The sequence below is a fragment of the Tachyglossus aculeatus genome, chromosome 1 (genome assembly GCF_015852505.1).
Source record: "Tachyglossus aculeatus isolate mTacAcu1 chromosome 1, mTacAcu1.pri, whole genome shotgun sequence".
Classification (NCBI taxonomy): domain Eukaryota; kingdom Metazoa; phylum Chordata; class Mammalia; order Monotremata; family Tachyglossidae; genus Tachyglossus; species Tachyglossus aculeatus.
The window spans coordinates 79,309,727-79,327,769 of record NC_052066.1 but is presented as its reverse complement, the minus strand read 5'-3'; the positions used below and the strand labels follow the sequence as shown (position 1 = coordinate 79,327,769).

Below are 18,043 nucleotides of genomic sequence, written 5' to 3'. Positions count from 1 at the left end.
ACAGCGGGCTCACAGTTAGAAGGGGGAGACAGACAACAAAACAAAACATATTAACAAAATAAATAGAATAGTAAATATATACAAGTAAAGTAAATAGAGTAATAAATATGTACAAACATATATACAGGTGCCTTGGGGAGGGGAAGGAGGTAAGGTGGGGGGATGGGGGGGAGGAGGGGGAGAGAAAGGAAGGGGCTCAATCTGGGAAGGCTTCTTGGAGGAGGTGAGCTCTCAGTAGGGCTTTGAAGGGAGGAAAATGAGTATCAAGAGTGTGAGCCCTATGTGGGACAGGGACTGTGTCCAATCTAACTTGAATCTACCCCTGCACTTAGAACAGTGCTTGACACATAGTAAGGGCTTAACAAGTACCATCATTATTATTATGGTTCACGTGAGCATTCTGGGAGGTCATTTACAGTGCTAAATGCTTAGTGCAGTGTGTGGCACCCAGTAAGTGCTCAATAGATACCATCAATTGACTGATTATTTCATTTACTTTCCCTGACTGTCAACAGAGCTTTGCGGTTATTCCGAATCACCTCAGCCTGCATGCCCTGTCCCATTGAGGGAGTTTATGGAAACTAAGTTGGGATCAAAGTGAAACCATGAGAATTCATTCCTTCAGTCTTACTTACTGAGCGCTTACTGTGTGCACAGCACTGTACTAAACATTTAATGATGACATTTGTTAAGCGCTTACAGTATGCGAAGCACTGCTCTAAGTGCTGGGGGGGGATACAATGTGATAAGGATGTCCCATGTGGGACTCACAATCCCCATCCCCATTTGCAGTTCCCATTAAGGGAACTGAGGCTCAGAGAAGTGAAGTGACTTGCCCAAAGTCACACAGCAGACATGTGGCAGAGCAGGGAATTAGAACCCATGACCTCTGACTCCCAAGCCCATGATCTTTCCACTGAGCCATACTGCTTCATTCATTTATACAAACCTATTTATTGAGCCTTTACTGTGAGCAGAGCACTGTACTAAGAGCTTAGGAGAATATAACAATGAACAGACACATTCTCTGCCCACAACAAGCTTACCGTCTAGAGGGGGAGACAGACATGAACAAAAAATATATAAATAAATAAATTGCAGTTATGCACATAAGAAACACAAGAACTCCAGCTTACAACTATGGAGCTGTAAGTGTGTTTCAGTTCGACTTTGCCAATGAAGGACGTGGTTTGTAAAAATACTAGCACAGATCATTGGCAGTCATAGTGCAATTACTTTGAACACATTGTCTCTGATGTGATTGGATTATCCCTGTATATGGTTGAAACAAGTAAAAAGGTAACTGATTTCATGCTAGTGCATTCTTCTTGCCAAAAACATTAAAAGTTTATGTGCAAGTGTATGCATCTTTTGGTCTGTGCAGAATAAGAGCTAAGCAGTTACCAAAATACACTGAAATTATTTTTGATGGCTATGGAATTGTATTTTCCCCATAGAAAGATCAAAGGTAAACATGAGGAACTGTATTATTGTAGAATTTTTCAATTTTTCATACTTAACATTTACCTTTGGCATTTCATTTTTAATTTCCCTTGTCACGGTGGCCAGTTAACAGTAATTTTGTTTCTTCAAAGCTTCATTTCTAAAGCTTTCCAGTCTTGTCATTTTTAATAGTATTTTTTAAACACTTACCATGTGCCAGGCACTGGACTAAGTAATGGGGTAGATATATATGTAAATTGAATAATGCATCTTCCCTCCTAAGTCTACTCTTCTTGTGAACTTTCCTATCTTTATTTGTGTATTTATATTCGTGTCTGCCTTCCCCTTTAGACTGTAACCTCATTAAGGGCAGGGGCCTGAGAGTCAGAAGGACCTGCTAATCCTGGCTCCACCACTTGTCTGCTGTGTGACCTTGGGCAAGTCACTTAACTTCTCTGTGCCTGAGTTACCTCATCTGTAAAATGGGGATTAAGACTGTGAGCCCTATATGGGACAGGGACTGTGTCCAACCTGATTATTCTGAATCTACTCCAGCACTTAGTACAGTGCCTGGCACATAGTAAGCACTTAACAGATGTTATTGGAAAAAAAAAAAACTAAAAGCGAAAGAGTTGGTGAATACTACTAATAATAATGATGATATTTGTTAAGAGCATACTATGTGCGAAGCACTGTTCTAAGCACTGAGGTAGATACAAAGCAATCATGTTGTCCCACTTGGGGCCCACAGTCTTAATCCCCATTTTACAGATGAGGTAACCCAGGCACAAAGAAGTTAAGTGACTTGCACAAGGTCACACAGCAGACAAGTGGTGGAGCTGAGATTAGAACCCACGACCTCTGACTCACAAGCCCGTGTTCTTTCCACTGAGCCACACTGAATGCAATCCTTGCCTACAAGAAGCTCACAATCTAGCCTTAGCACATCTGAAGCACAGGTGTTTTAGTCTAAAATTCTGAGCTTGGTTGTACCATGCTTTCTTTCCAAAGTTATAATGTAAAGACGCAAGGCTACTAGGAAACCAGATTCCAGCCGACTCCCCATCTTCATGAAGAACTCTCAGGTGAGCGGGTCCTTTTCAAAACTGAATCACAAAACCTCTGTTTTACTTAATCCTTTTAGGGGAACACCTGAGAATCTGTCCACAAGGCTACACCTGCTGCACTAGCGAGATGGAGGAGAACTTTGCAAACAAAAGCAAAAGTGAATTTGAAGGCATGCTGAAAGACAACAGCCGTTCCATACAAGTAATCCTCACGATACAGTTCAAAAACTTTGATGGTAAGTCCTATTACCCATATTAGCATTTCCTTTCTCTGATTAAAACTGAACCGTGTTCACTCTGAAGATCAGGAAAGAACAATACTTTCATTGGCCCAGGGTACATTAGCTGAGATCTAAATGCAATTTCTGACATTGTCCAGTAGACTGATATTGTTGAATTATTGAATAAAATGTCTTGTTCGGGGAACTCCTACAAAGGAAATGTAAATGCAATCTCCAGAGAAGTTTTTATTGGCACAAAAGGGGATACTATTCGCATTTGAGAAGCATTATGACCTAGGTGAAAGGAAATGGGCCTGAGAGACCGAGATCTTGGGTTCTAATTCCAATTTTGCCATTTGTCTGTTGAGGTGACCTTGGGTAAGTCACGTAATGTCTCTCTACCTCGGTTACTTTATCTGTAAACTGGAGATTATGCGTGTGAGCTTCATGAGGGACATGAACTGTATACAACCTGGTTAGTTTATATCTTCTCCAACACGGTTATCACAGCGCACCATCAGCTATCATGGTCAGAACTTCAGCAAAAGTGCTTTTGGTTTCAATGAAAGCTTGTGGAAGTCATTTGTTTCAAAAAAGAAACATCAGTAAAGAGTCACTAATTTCTTATGAAAAGGTTAATCCACTCATTTTCTGAATGGTGTGAGAAAACGCTATTCAACCAAGGTGTTAATAATGTTGGTTTTTTGTTACGCTGTAAGCAATCAAGGTGACAAGAGCATCACTTTTAGCAGAGAAAGAAATAGTGTGCATTGTTGCGTATGAAATATGTCTTGCAGGGCAGGCAACAAACTGCAAAATGTAAAGATCAATATGAATGAGTAGTAATTAAGTTGACCTACTGATCTAGCATCATATTTGTTATTAAGCAGTATCTTCTTAAGGGAAAAAACAACAACTGTCATTTCACAATTTTATTCATAGTGATTGAAGCCATTGCTTAAATAAAAGGTAATAGGGAAGAACTAGAATAGGCTGAAGGGTAAAATTGAAGGAGAAGGGAATTCACAATAGCTCTAAGGCAGCAAGCTTGACCTTCTGAATCAAAAAGGCAGTGAAAACAAGGCGGTGTATCTCCCTACCATATGTTACATTTGAATGGCTGAAGCTGACCGCAGCAGTTCTATTAAAAGCTTGGGAAAGAATGTTTGCTACTTTATCCAGTTAAAAGGTGACAAGTTGAGTATTTAACTGGCAAGGAAATAAAGATCCCTATTATCTGGTACAAATATAAATCAAGCAGTTTAATGCTGTAATACTGTTCAAGAAAAAAATAGATCTTTAAATAAATGAGGTTCTATTCAAATTGCTGATTGGACTAATGTAGATTTCCTTAGACTCATTTTCCAGTGTTTTAGGGTGCTTTTTTAATTGCTCCAAGACTTACATTCAACATTTTTTTTCAGCCTAAAGCAATATTTATGTTCAATACAACAAAAACTATTACTTTATCAAACCATAATGTGCAAAGTATTGCTCTTTTGTGGCAGAGGCTCGATTGAGCCCTGGGGCTCCTGAAGATGTTTCCTGCCCCAATTACATCGTTTTCAGTTTTCTTAACTACTACTACAATCAATATTGGTCTTATGATTTATGCAGGATGTATAATGTGAAACAGTATTTGTAATTCAGGGTTTGAATTTAAGCATTAATTTGCCAATGGATAGATAGAACTTAAGCCTTTCAACTCCTATGGAAACTTTAGATTGAAGGAAGAAAAAGGTGAGGATTTAAGGTGAACAGCATAATAATGAACTGGAAAATGGAGACAAATGTAGCTTTTGACTCATGTGGATGCCAATTAGTTGTTAAGAATTAACTAACTGTACATAATGGTGCCTGGAACCCCCAAGGGTCCTGAATGAAATGTGTTGTCGTGGGGGATATGCTAATTGATGAACAGATTCTTAACTCTTGAGTTCAGGGACACTTCTGGGAAAAGAAGGTACCAGTTCTCTTTCAAAACATGAATCACAGCTCCTGGACCCTATCAAACCAAGAAAAGAGAGGAGATGGCATTTACTGATTTGTATAGTCAGGATAAATCAAAATTGGAAGAAGGTGGGCTATGTTAACTGAACACTTGTCCCTATTATTGAACATTCACTATTATTGAACATTCAGGCAGGTTGGTGCCTTAATTAAAGAATAATAATAATAATAATAATAATGATTTTGGTATTTAAGTGTTTAGTATTTAAGTGCTTAGTAAGCACTGGGGTAGATGCAAGAAAATCAGGTTGAATGCAGTCCTTTTCTTACATGCAACTCACATCCTTAGTAGGAGGGAGAACTGGCATTGAATCCCTATTTTACAGATGAGGATACTGAAGCACAGATTCATTAAATGGCTTGCCACGGTCACACTGTAGGCAAATGGCAGAGCAGGGATTAGAACCCAAGTCCTATGACTCCAAATCATGCTTTTTCTCTGTGAAGTCTTAATCAGTCAATAAGTGGTATTTATTGAGTAGTTCCTTTGTGCAGAGCATTGTACTAAGTGCTTGGGTGAGCACAATACAACACAGTTTGTAAACATATTCCCTGTCCACAGGGAATTTACAATCTAGATGGGGAGACAGACATTTAAGTAAATTGTGGATTTATGCATATCCTGTAAGTGTCATGGGGCTGACAGCATAAAGACTACAGACCCAAGTGCAATGGCGATGCAGAAGAAAGAGAGAGGAGGGGATATGAGGGCTTAGTCTGGAAAGGCCTCTTGGAGGAGATGGGATTTTAATAGGGCTTTGAAGGGGGGGAGAGTGGTAGTCCTTTGTATGTGGAGGTGGGGGAAATTCTAGAGGGAGGAGGATGTCAGAAGTGAGATAGATGAGATAGAGATATAATGAGTGAGTTGATGTTAAAGGAGCAAAGCATGCAGGCTGGGTTGTAGTAGCACAGAACTGAGCTGAGATAAGAGGGAGCAAGGTATTTGAGTGCTTTGAAGCAGATGATAAGGAGTTTCTGTTTGATGCAAAAGTGGATAGGCAATACTTGAGGTTCTTGTGGAGTGGGGCGATGTAGTCTAAATGGGTTTTTAGAAAAATGATCCAGGCAGCAATGAAGTACGGACTGGAGTGAGGAGAGACAGGAGGCAGGGAGGTCAGCGAGGAGGCAGATGCAGTAGTCAAGAAGGGATTGGATAAGTGCTTGGATTGGCATAGTAGCAGTTTGAATGGAGAGGAATAAGTGGATTTTAGCCATGTTGTCAAGGAAGAACCTACAGGTTTTAGTGATAGAATGAATATCTGGGTGGAATGAAAAAGATGAGTAGAGGATACTGCCAAGGTTTTGGGCTTGTATATGGTGCTGGGAAAGACATGGGGAGAGCGGGGTTTGTGTGGGAAAATGAGAAGTTCTGTTTTGGACATGTTAAGTTTGAGATGTCAGCAGAACACCCAAGAAGTGGTATCTCGAAGGCAGGAGGAGATGAGAGATTGCAGAAAGGGAGAGGGATCAGGGATGGAGATGGTGATTTGGAGGCATAGAGGTGGTAGTTGAAGCCATGGGAGTGTTAGAGTTCTCCAAGGCAGTGGGTGTAGGTGGAGAATAGAATGTGACCCAGAACTGAACCTTCAGAGACACCCACAGTTAGGGGAGGCAGAGAAGGAGCCTGCAAAAGAGACTGATAATGAGCGACCAGATAGGAAGAGGAAATGTGAGATTGCAGAGAAAAGAGGGAGATAGGAGCTGGAGAGGTAGATTTGGGAATGATCTGTAAAATGGAGATTCATTCTTATAATGGAAATTAAATACTGCTCCCTCCTACTTAGACTGTGAGCTTCAAGTGGGGCAGGGACTGTGTCCGACCAGTTTATCTTGCATTATAGTAATGTCTATCTCCCGCTCTAGACCGTGAGCTTTGTGGGCAGGGAATGTGTCTGCTTACTCTATTTTATTGTACTCTTTCTAACACTTAATGCAGTGCTGTGTACCTAGTAAGCACTCAATAAATACCATCAATTGACTCATCTACCCCAGCGCTTGGTACAGTGTTTGGAACATAGTAAGCACTTAAGTACCATAATTATCATTAACTATAATTATTATCTTCTATGAGGGGATGGTAGTTGATACCATGGGTGCAATTGAATCCTCCAAGGGAGTGGGTGTAGATAGAAAAAAGAAGAGGACACAGAACTGAGTCTTGAGGGACTCCCACAGTTAGAAGGGAAGCAGAGAAAGAGCTCAGGAAAGAGCCCAGGAAAGTAGTCAGAGAGGAGGGGAACTATGAGAGGACCATATCACTGAAGCCAAGGTTTGATAATGTCTGAAAGTTATTCTCTCTTCTGAAATCTTCTCATATCTTACCAGAGTTTAAATGGTAGGGAAACAACCACCTAACCAGGCACACACTTTAAATACACTTACTAAGGAAGTAGTGGGACTAGAGACAAAAAAACAACAACTTACAGGTTGTAGAAGTGTTGAAGTTTCTCAAGGCTGTTTTCATTTTAAAGGGATCCTTTAACCCTATCACCTCCTCAGCCTCAACCACAAATGGATAGTTTCCCATCACAAAGGATGAATGAGTCTCAATCCAGTCATGATGGCTTTGGGGTGGAGTAACTCACACCAAGTAAATTGACTGCAGTGCTGGATGTTTACGTGGTGTCACTCATCCTCTCATGACCCTGCCAGCCTTTCATTCAATCGTATTTATTAAGTACTTACAGTGTGCAGAGCACTGTACAGTCTTGTCTCCGTTTGGGCACTGAGTGCAGCCAACAGGTGTGGATGAGAAGTACATTGCAAAATATTCATAATAATTTTATGTAAAAACCCTTTTTTGTTCAAAGCGACTGCATCTTAATGTCACTATTTGCCACAGTGCCATAGATTAGCAGGTGGTTGTCAGTGTACCCACCTCAGAAGTGGCCAGAATCTTCTCTACTCATGTTAGCCACCTATATTGTGGATCCCTGCTGAACCTCTCCATCATGCAAGTGCTCTAAGTATCTCTTTAGTCGGACTCTAAAAAACAACTGAATCACATAATGTCTTCCAAGGAATTTGTTTAATATGTAAGGATGGCCAATAGCCTTGTGGTCCTCCTTTAAGTTCAATCAGACACAATTTCTGTTGTGTGAATGTCAGCAGATTCACCCTGTGAAATATCTGTTATCTGATTAAGGTCAATGTTCATGAATTTTGGGAAGTATGTCTGGATAGGGTAAGTACCAGCAACACATTCTTTTTCTAGTTATGTTAATTCACTCAAACTGCAAATCTGCCTCATAATTGTGAGTCATTCGGCCTCCAAGGAAGCTTTCCCAAGATAAGAATCTAGTTCCATAGACAGTAAATACAGTGTTGATGTTTTGTTTTACATTTGGCCCAAAGAAAGAGAACTAATACTTAAAACGAGAATGAAAAGAATGAGTAGAAAGCTGTCACCAGCCTCATCTCTCTTGCGCACTTGCTTCTGTCACCAGATGAAAACCTGGGAAACAGCAGCTAATATGACTCATTTTGTTAGCCCTGAATTAAACTCAAAAATGGATTTTGAAGAGGTGCTTTAATTAGACATTCATTTAAAGATATTTGGGTTTCAGACACAACCGCACTTCTAACACTCCCATGGTTTTATAGACTTCTTCCAGAGAATGCAAAATATAACTGCTCATTTAGAGGAAATATTAGCTCAACGGACCTTTCAGGTCTGAAATGATATATCACATTGCTTTGGGTTGAGGTTAAGAAGAACCCTGAATATATTAAATGTTTAAATTGTTCACATTTGTTAATTAGATGATAATAATAATAATGGTATTTGTTAAGCACTTACTATATGCAAAGCACTGTTCCAAGCACTGGATAAGTATGGCTTGGAACCTGATGGTAGAAAATGTCTTAAACTGAACCAAAGAATAAACCTTGGCTACTGGAAAGCAGCGGGCCTTGTGGTAAGAACACGGGCCTGGGAATCAAAGGACCTGTGTTCTAATTCTGTCTCTGCCACACACCTGTTGTGTGATCTTTGGCAAGTCACTTAACTTCTCTGTTCCTTGTTTCCCTTTTCTGTTAAATGGAGATTTAATATCTTTGCTCTCTCCTACTTAGAATGTGAGTCCCATGTGGGATCTGATTATCTTGTATCTATCCCAGTGCTTAGTACAGTCCCTAGCACATAGTAAGCACCTCACAAACACCACAATTATTGTCACCACTGTGGAGATTAGATCACTTGACATTTCCACTATGGAAATTCTGATTTGTTATTCTAAGCAACCACCTGGTCCATGCTTCCCATTCAGTTCATCAGTGGTATTTATACAGAGCACTGCACTAAGCCCTTGGGAGAATACAATACAGCAGAATTGGTAGCTATGTTCTCTGCCCTCAAGGCTCTTACAGTCCAGAGGACAAGTATATACCTTGGGATGGGGCCGGGGGTGGGGTGGGGGGGGTGGCGGTGGTGGTGTCTCTAGGCCAGTAATTAAATTCCAAACACTGCTGATATAGAAGTGCAAGAAAAATAACTAAAAAAGGGTATCGATGAGGAGAGAGAGAGAGACAGAGAGAGAGACAGAGAGAGAGACTGAGACTGCAAGGAGAGGAATATCTAAAACTTTTTATGGTATCATAGTGTAATTGTTACATCCCTAACGGTGTTTTTTAACCTTCCTAAAGAAAGAAAAAAATATCCTGACAATATCTCTCCCAGCCACCTGGTCTGAAGTTAGCTAGTGACTGCGACCTTTTAAGCCACAAGCTTCTCAGAATGATTTAAACTTTTTAAAGAATGCCCAACACGGGAAGCTGTCAAGTTTAACTTTCCTAGAACCAGAATATGCATATGAATTATTGAGATTGGGATCTACGCAGATTTTCAGCCTCTGCTTTGACCCACTGAAGCTGTGATATATTTTGATTAAAATGATGCGTTTTTAATCTGTGGGTTACTAAAATGTTTATTATCTTCAGTGCTGCATGGTTTCCTGAACTACCCACTGGAAGCAAATTTGCTATTAAAAAAGGAAACACAGGTAATTATGATGGTAGTTTTAAAGTTCTATTTTTAAAATTGTGAATTTTGTGATATACATCAAATGGATATGGGAAGCAGTAAAACCTGAAGACCAGGGTCTGAAAGGGAGAGAGGAATATAAGTTATTTTCATTATAATCCTCTTCTGCATCCAACTCACAGTGCTTTCTTCAAACTCTGTGGTTTTCTGTTGCTTGATACTTTTAGTAGTTCCAGTACTGAGATTAGTTTCAGAGCATGGCAAATGGGGTAAACATTTGCAAAGAGACGGGTTCCTTGGCCAATTTATTTCTACTATGACACATTACTTTTTTATTTACCTTTGGAAGTTAAATTATCAGTTTAGGTCGGATCATTTCATTTCTGCAGGATATTTGTTAATGCAGTTTCTACATATTAGGAAAGATTCTGTTAATTCTGGAGGTCTATTCATCTTGTAACTAAAAGTAGAAGGAACTGTGATTTTGAAGCTGCATACATTAGAGGGTATTGCTAGCTATTACAAAACTGGGGTAAGCAGGCCCTTAAAGTTGAAAAAGCTGTTGAATTAAAAATTTTTAGAAACCTCTGGAAGGGATCATGCAGATCATTTAGTCTGTAAACATCTCCAGACTGTAAGCTCGTGGTGGGCAGGGAATGTATCTGTTTATTGTTATACTGTGCTCTCCCAAGCACTTAATACAGTACTCTCTGCACAATATGATTAGCTGACTGACTATTCCAGCCTCCTGCTTCCTGGGTTGCATTTGAACCAGGGTACATCTGGCTTATTTTGAAGATTCTTCAGGAAAAAAGATTCTACTCCTTCCTATGATGAATGATTCTTATAGAATCTCCTTCACTACTCTTCTAAATCTCTCCTACTTTAGGTGTGTGTGTGTTTATGATATTTGATAAATTCATTCCATTCATTCATTCAGTTGTATTTATTGAGTGCTTACTGTGTGCAGAGCACTGTACTAAGCGCTTGGAAAGTACAATTCGGCCACAGAGAAGGACAATCCCTACTCAACAACAGGCTCACAGTCTTGAAGGGGGAGACAGACAAAACAACACAAGTAGACAGGCATCAAATAGATAAATAGAATATAGATATATACACAATATATGTATATTAAGTGTTTACTATGTGCCGGACACCGTACCGAGCTGGGGTAGATACAAAATAATCTGGTTGGACACATTCTCTGTCCCACACAGGGATCACAGTCTTAATTCCCGTTAAGATTGAGGTGAGTGTGGCACAGAATGGGAAGGGAACATGTCTAACAACTCTTGCAGTCTCCCAAGTGCTTGGTACAGGACACATAGTAAGTGCTCAAATGGTTTTGATTACCCAAAGTCACAAAGCAGACAAGTGGCAGAGCCGCGATTAAAACCCAGGTCCTCCAACTCCCACACCCATTCTCTTTCCATTAGGCCATTCTGCTTCTCAACATTAGGTTAATGCTATCTTGTCTCCTTAAGGGAGCCAGAGATTCCCCATTTCCCAGGTAATTAACGCCATAGTTTTCAGGAACTTATCAGTGCTCTCCTCAACCTTCTCTTCTCCACATGGAATAATCCCACTTCCTCAAACTGACCATTACTTTTCTACTTTTTGTCCTTTTTGAGTGGATTTGGGACCTAAAGTGCAGCTGAGATTTGGGTTCATAAATACAAATTTCCAGACTCTGTCCAGCAGTCCTACCTTCCTTCCTAACTTTTAAAAATGAATGGGAAACCAGGTAATCAGATGCCTCCACTTTAATGTTGTCCAGTCTCCAGTTTCCTGTCCCTTACTGCTTCTTCACAGCTGAGACGTGCTTGACCAACTTGTACTTCCCAAGCGCTTAGTACAGTGCTCTGCACACAGTAAGCACTCAAATACCATTCATTGATTGATTGATTGCCCCATCCTCAATTCCCATTTTGATGAGTAGCCAATCTAGAAGAAGAATGGAGGGAGGAAAAATGAGTTCAGAATAAGATTAGTTTAAAGCTTCTTCAACTCTCCCACTATCTTCCCACTTTGCTGCACCCCACTCAGCTCTTTCTTACTTCTCCTTTCAGGAGTTTTCCTATTCATTCCCACTTTCTGTCTCCCAAATGAGAATATGTTGTTGGAAATAACTAAATCCAGCAATACTAACTTAAAAGGTAGCAGAATTGTTTTATGAAGAATTAATGCATTAGACCTACTTAGATATAACCTGTGCCAGTTACTTAAATGAATGAACAATCAGGATTCAGTATAAATACACGCCCACTCTGTACACCTGAATGCCCACAATACATAAAATCAGGAGCTACATCTTGCACTAATTACTAACCTAGCCCAGGATTGCAATCTCCTCCCAAGACATTTTTTTAGACCGGTCACTGCCAGAAATAATTCCCTCCCCATTCCTCTTCCCCTTATATCATTCTTTTTCTCTTCTGCCCAGTCATGAGAAGTTTTCCTTCGACTCCTAGCTCAGATCCCCCCTCACTGGCTCACTCAAGTCCTCCTAGAACAAAACAGGTTACGTTGTCAGTGCCGTACTCAAGCTGTGTTGATTATATCTACCCTTCCAGATGTTCTTAGTGTTTAGCAATTGCCAGCATGGTTACTGTGTCCAGAGGGGGCAGGGAGGTGCAGCTAATCCCCACAGCCTCAGGAGGAAAGGCAAACAAGGGAGGGACATGAGGATGTGGACTAAAGGACTGCGGTTCCCAAGGGATGTGGGAGCCAAGCAGGGGGCTGTCAGGGACCCAGGAAGACATTATGGACCGATATAGAGCCCAGGGGCTGGCTGCAGAGTTGGGGAGCCTGGGTGTTGGGACTTAGTCTTTCAGTTAATTGTATTTTTTTAGCGCTTACTGTGTGCACAGCACTATACTATATACTATATATATATATATATATATATATATAGTATACTTCTTACTTCACCATGCTGGGGCTGCTTCTGTATTGTATTTGTATTTTTTTAGCACTTAATTGTGTGCATAGCATTATACTATATAGTATAGTATATACTATATAGTACTATATATATAGTATAGTATACATATACTATATACTATATATATGCACGTATATGTATAAGTATACTATATATAGTACTATATAGTATATACTATACTATATAGTACTATATACTATATATATACACATATATGTATAAGTATACTATATATAGTACTATATAGTATATACTATACTATATAGTATAGTGCTATGCACACAGTAAGTGCTAAAAATACAAATACAGTACAATATATTGTATTGTACAATAAAAAACAAATACAATATATATTGTATGTTATATAATTCTATATATTGTATATTATATATCTTTACTATATAGAGACGCAGCATGGCTCAGTGGAAAGAGCACGGGCTTTGGAGTCAGAGGTCATGGGTTCAAATCCCAGCTCTGCCAATTGTCAGCTGTGTGACTTTGGGCAAGTCACTTAACTAGTCTGGGCCTCAGTTCCCTCATCTGTAAATTGGGGATGAAGACTGTGAGCCCCCCGTGGGACAACCTGATCACCTTGTAACCTCCCCAGCGCTTAGAACAGTGCTTTGCACATAGTAAGTGCTTAATAAATGCTATTATTATTATATTATTATTACTAAGTGCTTGCCAGGGAACAATATAATGATAAACAGACATATTCCCTGCCCATAACGAGCTTTCAGTCTAGAAGAGACTGGACTGGAGATGGAGATGAGAACCAGACAAAGCAGAGAGAGCTACCTGCCTGTTCCTGAAGGCAAAAAGGCAGGGCCTAGGCTCCATCATCCAACCTCCAGGAAGGGAGACCCGGTAACATTTTCTTTCCCTTTTCTCATGCTGGCAATGTCCTTCAGCTCTGGGGGAAGTGTCATGCACCTCACTGATTTACAAAAAAAAAAAAATCCCTGGGAGAGTATCCAGGGAGACTTGTGTGGGTGGAGATAAGATTGGGAAGCATAGATAAGATTGGGATTCATAGATAAGATTGGGATGCATTGGGTGACGGAAGTCCCTAGGAAAAATGGAGGGATCTACAGTGGAGGTTTAAGTTCTCTGTGTGGCCCAGTCACCATGCCGTTGCTGGTTCTGGAACACCAATCTGACAAATTTTATTTTGTTCCATGGGTAAAAAAAATAATAATGGTACTTGTTAGGCACTTACTGTGTGCTACGCACTGTTTTAAGCACTGGGATAGATTCAAGTTAATCAGGTTGGACACGTCCCTGTGGTGTGGTGGTCTAGCGTATATGGAGGGGGAGGGAGGTCCAGGACAGGGGGAGGACATGGGAAAGGGATGATTTAAACAAGACTTGGGCACAGTGAGTAAGATGGCACTAGAGAAGTGGAGTGTGATGCCTGGACTGTATTAGGAGTTTAGTGAGATGAATTAAGATGGGGCAGAAGTAGGGGAAATGTTCTCTTGGAGTTCAGAAATGTCAGACTGATCAGCGTTTTTGAGGAGGTCCATCTTTGTGCCTAGAAGTTAACCAATCAGTGACATTTATTAATGCCAGTTAACCAATCAATAACATTTATATACCTTATTGCGTCTATGCACTGAGCTGAGATCTTGGGAGAAATCACAAAAGCAAGACCCATGTTCTCTGCCTTCAAGGAGTTTACCAGATAATAGAGCCAATGCTGTCAATAAGCAGATGGAAACCAATGGAGCAACAAAGATGAGTACCCTTTATAGTACCATCAACAATCATATTTATTTAGCACTTACTCTATGCAGAGCATTGTACCAAGCGCTTGGGAGTGTAGACTACAACAAAATTGGTAGACATGTTCCCTGCCCAAAGTAACTGAGAAAGGGATCAAGGCAGAGACATAAAAGAGGAAGGGTCAAGCATGAGAGTAATGATGAAACAAAGGGAGAAAACATTGACAAGATAAAAATTGAATCTGCACAGGGCCAGGTCTTTTTTTTGTTGTTGTTGTTGTTTTTAATCTTTTTCCCTGTCTCCCCCTTTGTCTCTTAACTGCAAGTTGGAAAACTATGGTTAGACGGTAAGGAAACCTGTGGGAATTGTTTCATAATAATAATGATGTTTTTTGTTAAGCATTTACTATGAGCCAGACACTTTACTAAGCACTGGGGTGGATACAAGCAAATCAAGTTGGACACAGTCCCTGTCCCATGTAGGGATCACAGTCTCAATCTGCATTTTTAAGATGAGGGAACTGAGGCCCTAAGAAGTGAAGTGACTTGCCCATGTTCACACAGCAGACAAGTGGTGGAGCCAGGATTAGAACCTATGATATGTAGACAAAGGGAGTGTGTTGGGGAAACACACACACACACACACACACACACACACATGCATGCACACAAATTCTCCCTTGCCCCCTCCACCCTCCTCCCCACACCACTGTTCACTCCAACAGCCAGCTCCAGGCACCTTACTCTTAGAACATGAACCTGATTGACCTGCAGTATTTTGAAAATTTCTCTGCCCAGCACTGTCCCTTCACCACACTGCAACACCAGGGCCCAGGGCCTAAGCAGGCTCTAAGGAATATATGAAGAACCCCAAGAGAGAATGGGTGTTCATACTATGGCCTCTGTGAATCTTCTCTCGTAGTTTATTGACTCTTGAAATGAAATACAGGAGTACTCGTTAGTCATTTCTCAGGCCCCTTTTTGTCAAACACAGCTCCCAGAATCCAGAAATAGCCTTTTCTACTAATACTTAAATTACTCAGATGCCACTGAATCAGGAAATATTTCATTTTGATAAAATCATTTTTAAAAAATATTGAATGTTCATGTAATTTCACTGAATGTAATATCATATGAAAAAAGGTGTTCAAATTCACAAAATAATCAATCCGTGGTATTTACTGAGAACTTTTTGCGCAGAACACTTATTGATCTTGCTTATGTTGTTCTCTCCTCAGTATCCAGACCCCTTTTGAGATATTTACATAACCAACATCCCTCTATCACTCTATTACTTGCCTTTTAACTGAATCTTGCTAGCATCTATTTAAGGCTATATTTGGAAGGGAACCATGTGGTCCCTTTAAAAAGGGACTAAGTATCTCCCAATTTTTTAAAGGCATTTATTAAGCCCTGACTATGTGTTAAGCAGTGGGGTAGATACCAGCTTATCAGGTTGGACTCAGTCCCTGTCCCACATGGGGCTCAATCAAACTTGGAGGGAGGAGGATTTTAATCTTCATTTTACCGACAAGATAACTGAGGCACAAAGGAGTTAAGTGATTCACCCATGGTCACACAGCAAACATTGGTCAGGACTAGAACCCAGGTCATCTGATTTTCAGGTCCATGTTATTTCTATTAGAGCATATTGTTTCTCCAACTGGGGGTTAATTTAAATGTGGAGGAAACCATTCCTTCAACAGCTAAGAACTATGCAGCCCACACCCACTAGAGAAGCAGTGTGGCTTAGTGGATAGAGCACAGATCTGGGAGTAAATAGGACCTGGGTTCTAACTCCAACTCTGCCATTTGTAGGCTGTGTGACAAGGGACAAGTCACTTAACCTCTCTGTGCTTTATGTGTATGGGGATTAAGACTGTGAGCCAAATGTGGTGCAGGGACTGTGCCCAACCTTTTTGGATTGTATCTACCCTAGTGCTTAGTTCAGGTCTGGTAAATAGTAAGTGCTTATCAAATACCATTAAAAAAAAGGAACCCAGAACCACATCTGCCCCCAGTGGAACTCAGGGCTATTCAATTTTATAAAACCAGCTTCCCATTCCAACATTGTGGGTAATGTCATTATACCATGAGTCTTCTGATGGCATTTTGCAGTGAGATGGGAGAGAGAAAAAAGATAAAAACTTCCCAGAAATTCCAGATCTTATTATATCCTATTCCTCCCCACCCCAACATGTTATTGTGGCCCTGGTGCAGGGAATTAAACCTGAACTCTGAAGACTTACATCCAGGAGCTTTTAGCAGCACACTCAGTCCTTTGGCATGATCTCCATCTCCCTGGGCTGAACAGCAGGGGCATATTCTGGACTAGTTCACTGGCTAGTGGCCCTAAGTACCTGCTTCCCAGGGACCTCTGAATAGGACTGGGAACGTGTCTCTTTGTGTTATATTGTACTCTCTCAAATGCTTAGTACTGTGCTCTGCACCCAATAAGTACTCAATAAATGCAATTGAATGAATAACCAAGGAGTTGAAGGGTAAGGCAGCTCCACTTACTAGCCCTGCAGGTGGTGGTGGAGAACCAATAAGCCAGCCCTTTGCCCCTTTTAAAATTTGAAACCAGGATGGGGCTTTTCCAGTTGGGCAGCTGTTGCTCCCCAGGGAGTGCCTCCAAATTTCCGACTTGGGGAAAAAAGCAAAGTCATTATCCCAGTTTGGTCTTGTTCACTTTTCCCCCAAGAGTCAGGAATTTGGAGATGTCTTCTGGGAGACAGACAGCTTCTGAGAAAGAGGGCTGTGGGAAAGGACACCCTGACTGGGCACAGCCTCAGTATCTATTCCTGAGTATCCCAATCCCTCAGGAAGCAGCCAAACGACGGGCTCCATTATCTCCTTCCTGCCTCACCATCCCTTCCCAGTGTCCTGGCCCTCCTGCCCACGATGGACCACTCCATCTGCCAGTCTTCATGTCAGGATTAACACCAACAACAGGCTAAAGTTTGCAGGCAGCAGAGAGAGTGCCATCACAGAGATGGGGTTGGGGAGGACTATACTGTGAGCCCACTGTTGGGTAGGGACTGTCTCTATATTTTGCCAACTTGTACTTCCCAAGTGCTTAGTATAGTGCTCTGCACACAGTAAGCGCTCAATAAATACAATTGAATGAATGAATGAATGAGGAAGAAGAGGGAGGCACGATCATCTTGACTTCACCTGAGAGTTACAGCTCAGGTCTTGTTGTGGGGAGTTTGATAGGGGACCTTACTGAGCCAAGCCCCCCCCTTAGTTTTGGCTCCCTGCTGTAATCTGACTTTGCACTAGAGACTATGGGATCAATGCTTCCCAGGCTGTTTTGAAACACCTGGATCTTCTTGACACCTGTGAGCTCTACCTACTTACATCCATCATGACAGGAACTTTCTTGCAACTCCTACTCAGACAAGGTTATTTTTGAAAAGACCCATTCCTTTGGATTTCCCAGGTGTGCCCCGTTTGGAGTCAGAAGGATAGCCTATTGGGTTCTTTATAGAAAGCTATCTGGCTCACAAAAAGTTCTACTGCCTCTTTCCTCGAGGAAAAGAAGCATAAGTGAATCCCTTCCAGAAATGAAGCAGGTGATCATCTTCATGACCTTGATTTCTGTCTCTCATGGAAGATTTACCTCACTAGGAAACATGAAAGTCAGA

General features: G+C 40.9%; 1 protein-coding gene across 1 annotated transcript in view; it reads left to right on the top strand.

The window, feature by feature from the left end:
- GPC1 (glypican 1) overlaps positions 1-18,043 on the top strand; it is a 480,460-nt gene that overhangs the window by 215,257 nt on the left and 247,160 nt on the right. The window contains exon 2 of the mRNA XM_038769070.1: positions 2,588-2,746. Coding sequence (XP_038624998.1) covers positions 2,588-2,746 — 159 coding nt within the window. The remainder of the gene's footprint in view (positions 1-2,587; positions 2,747-18,043) is intronic.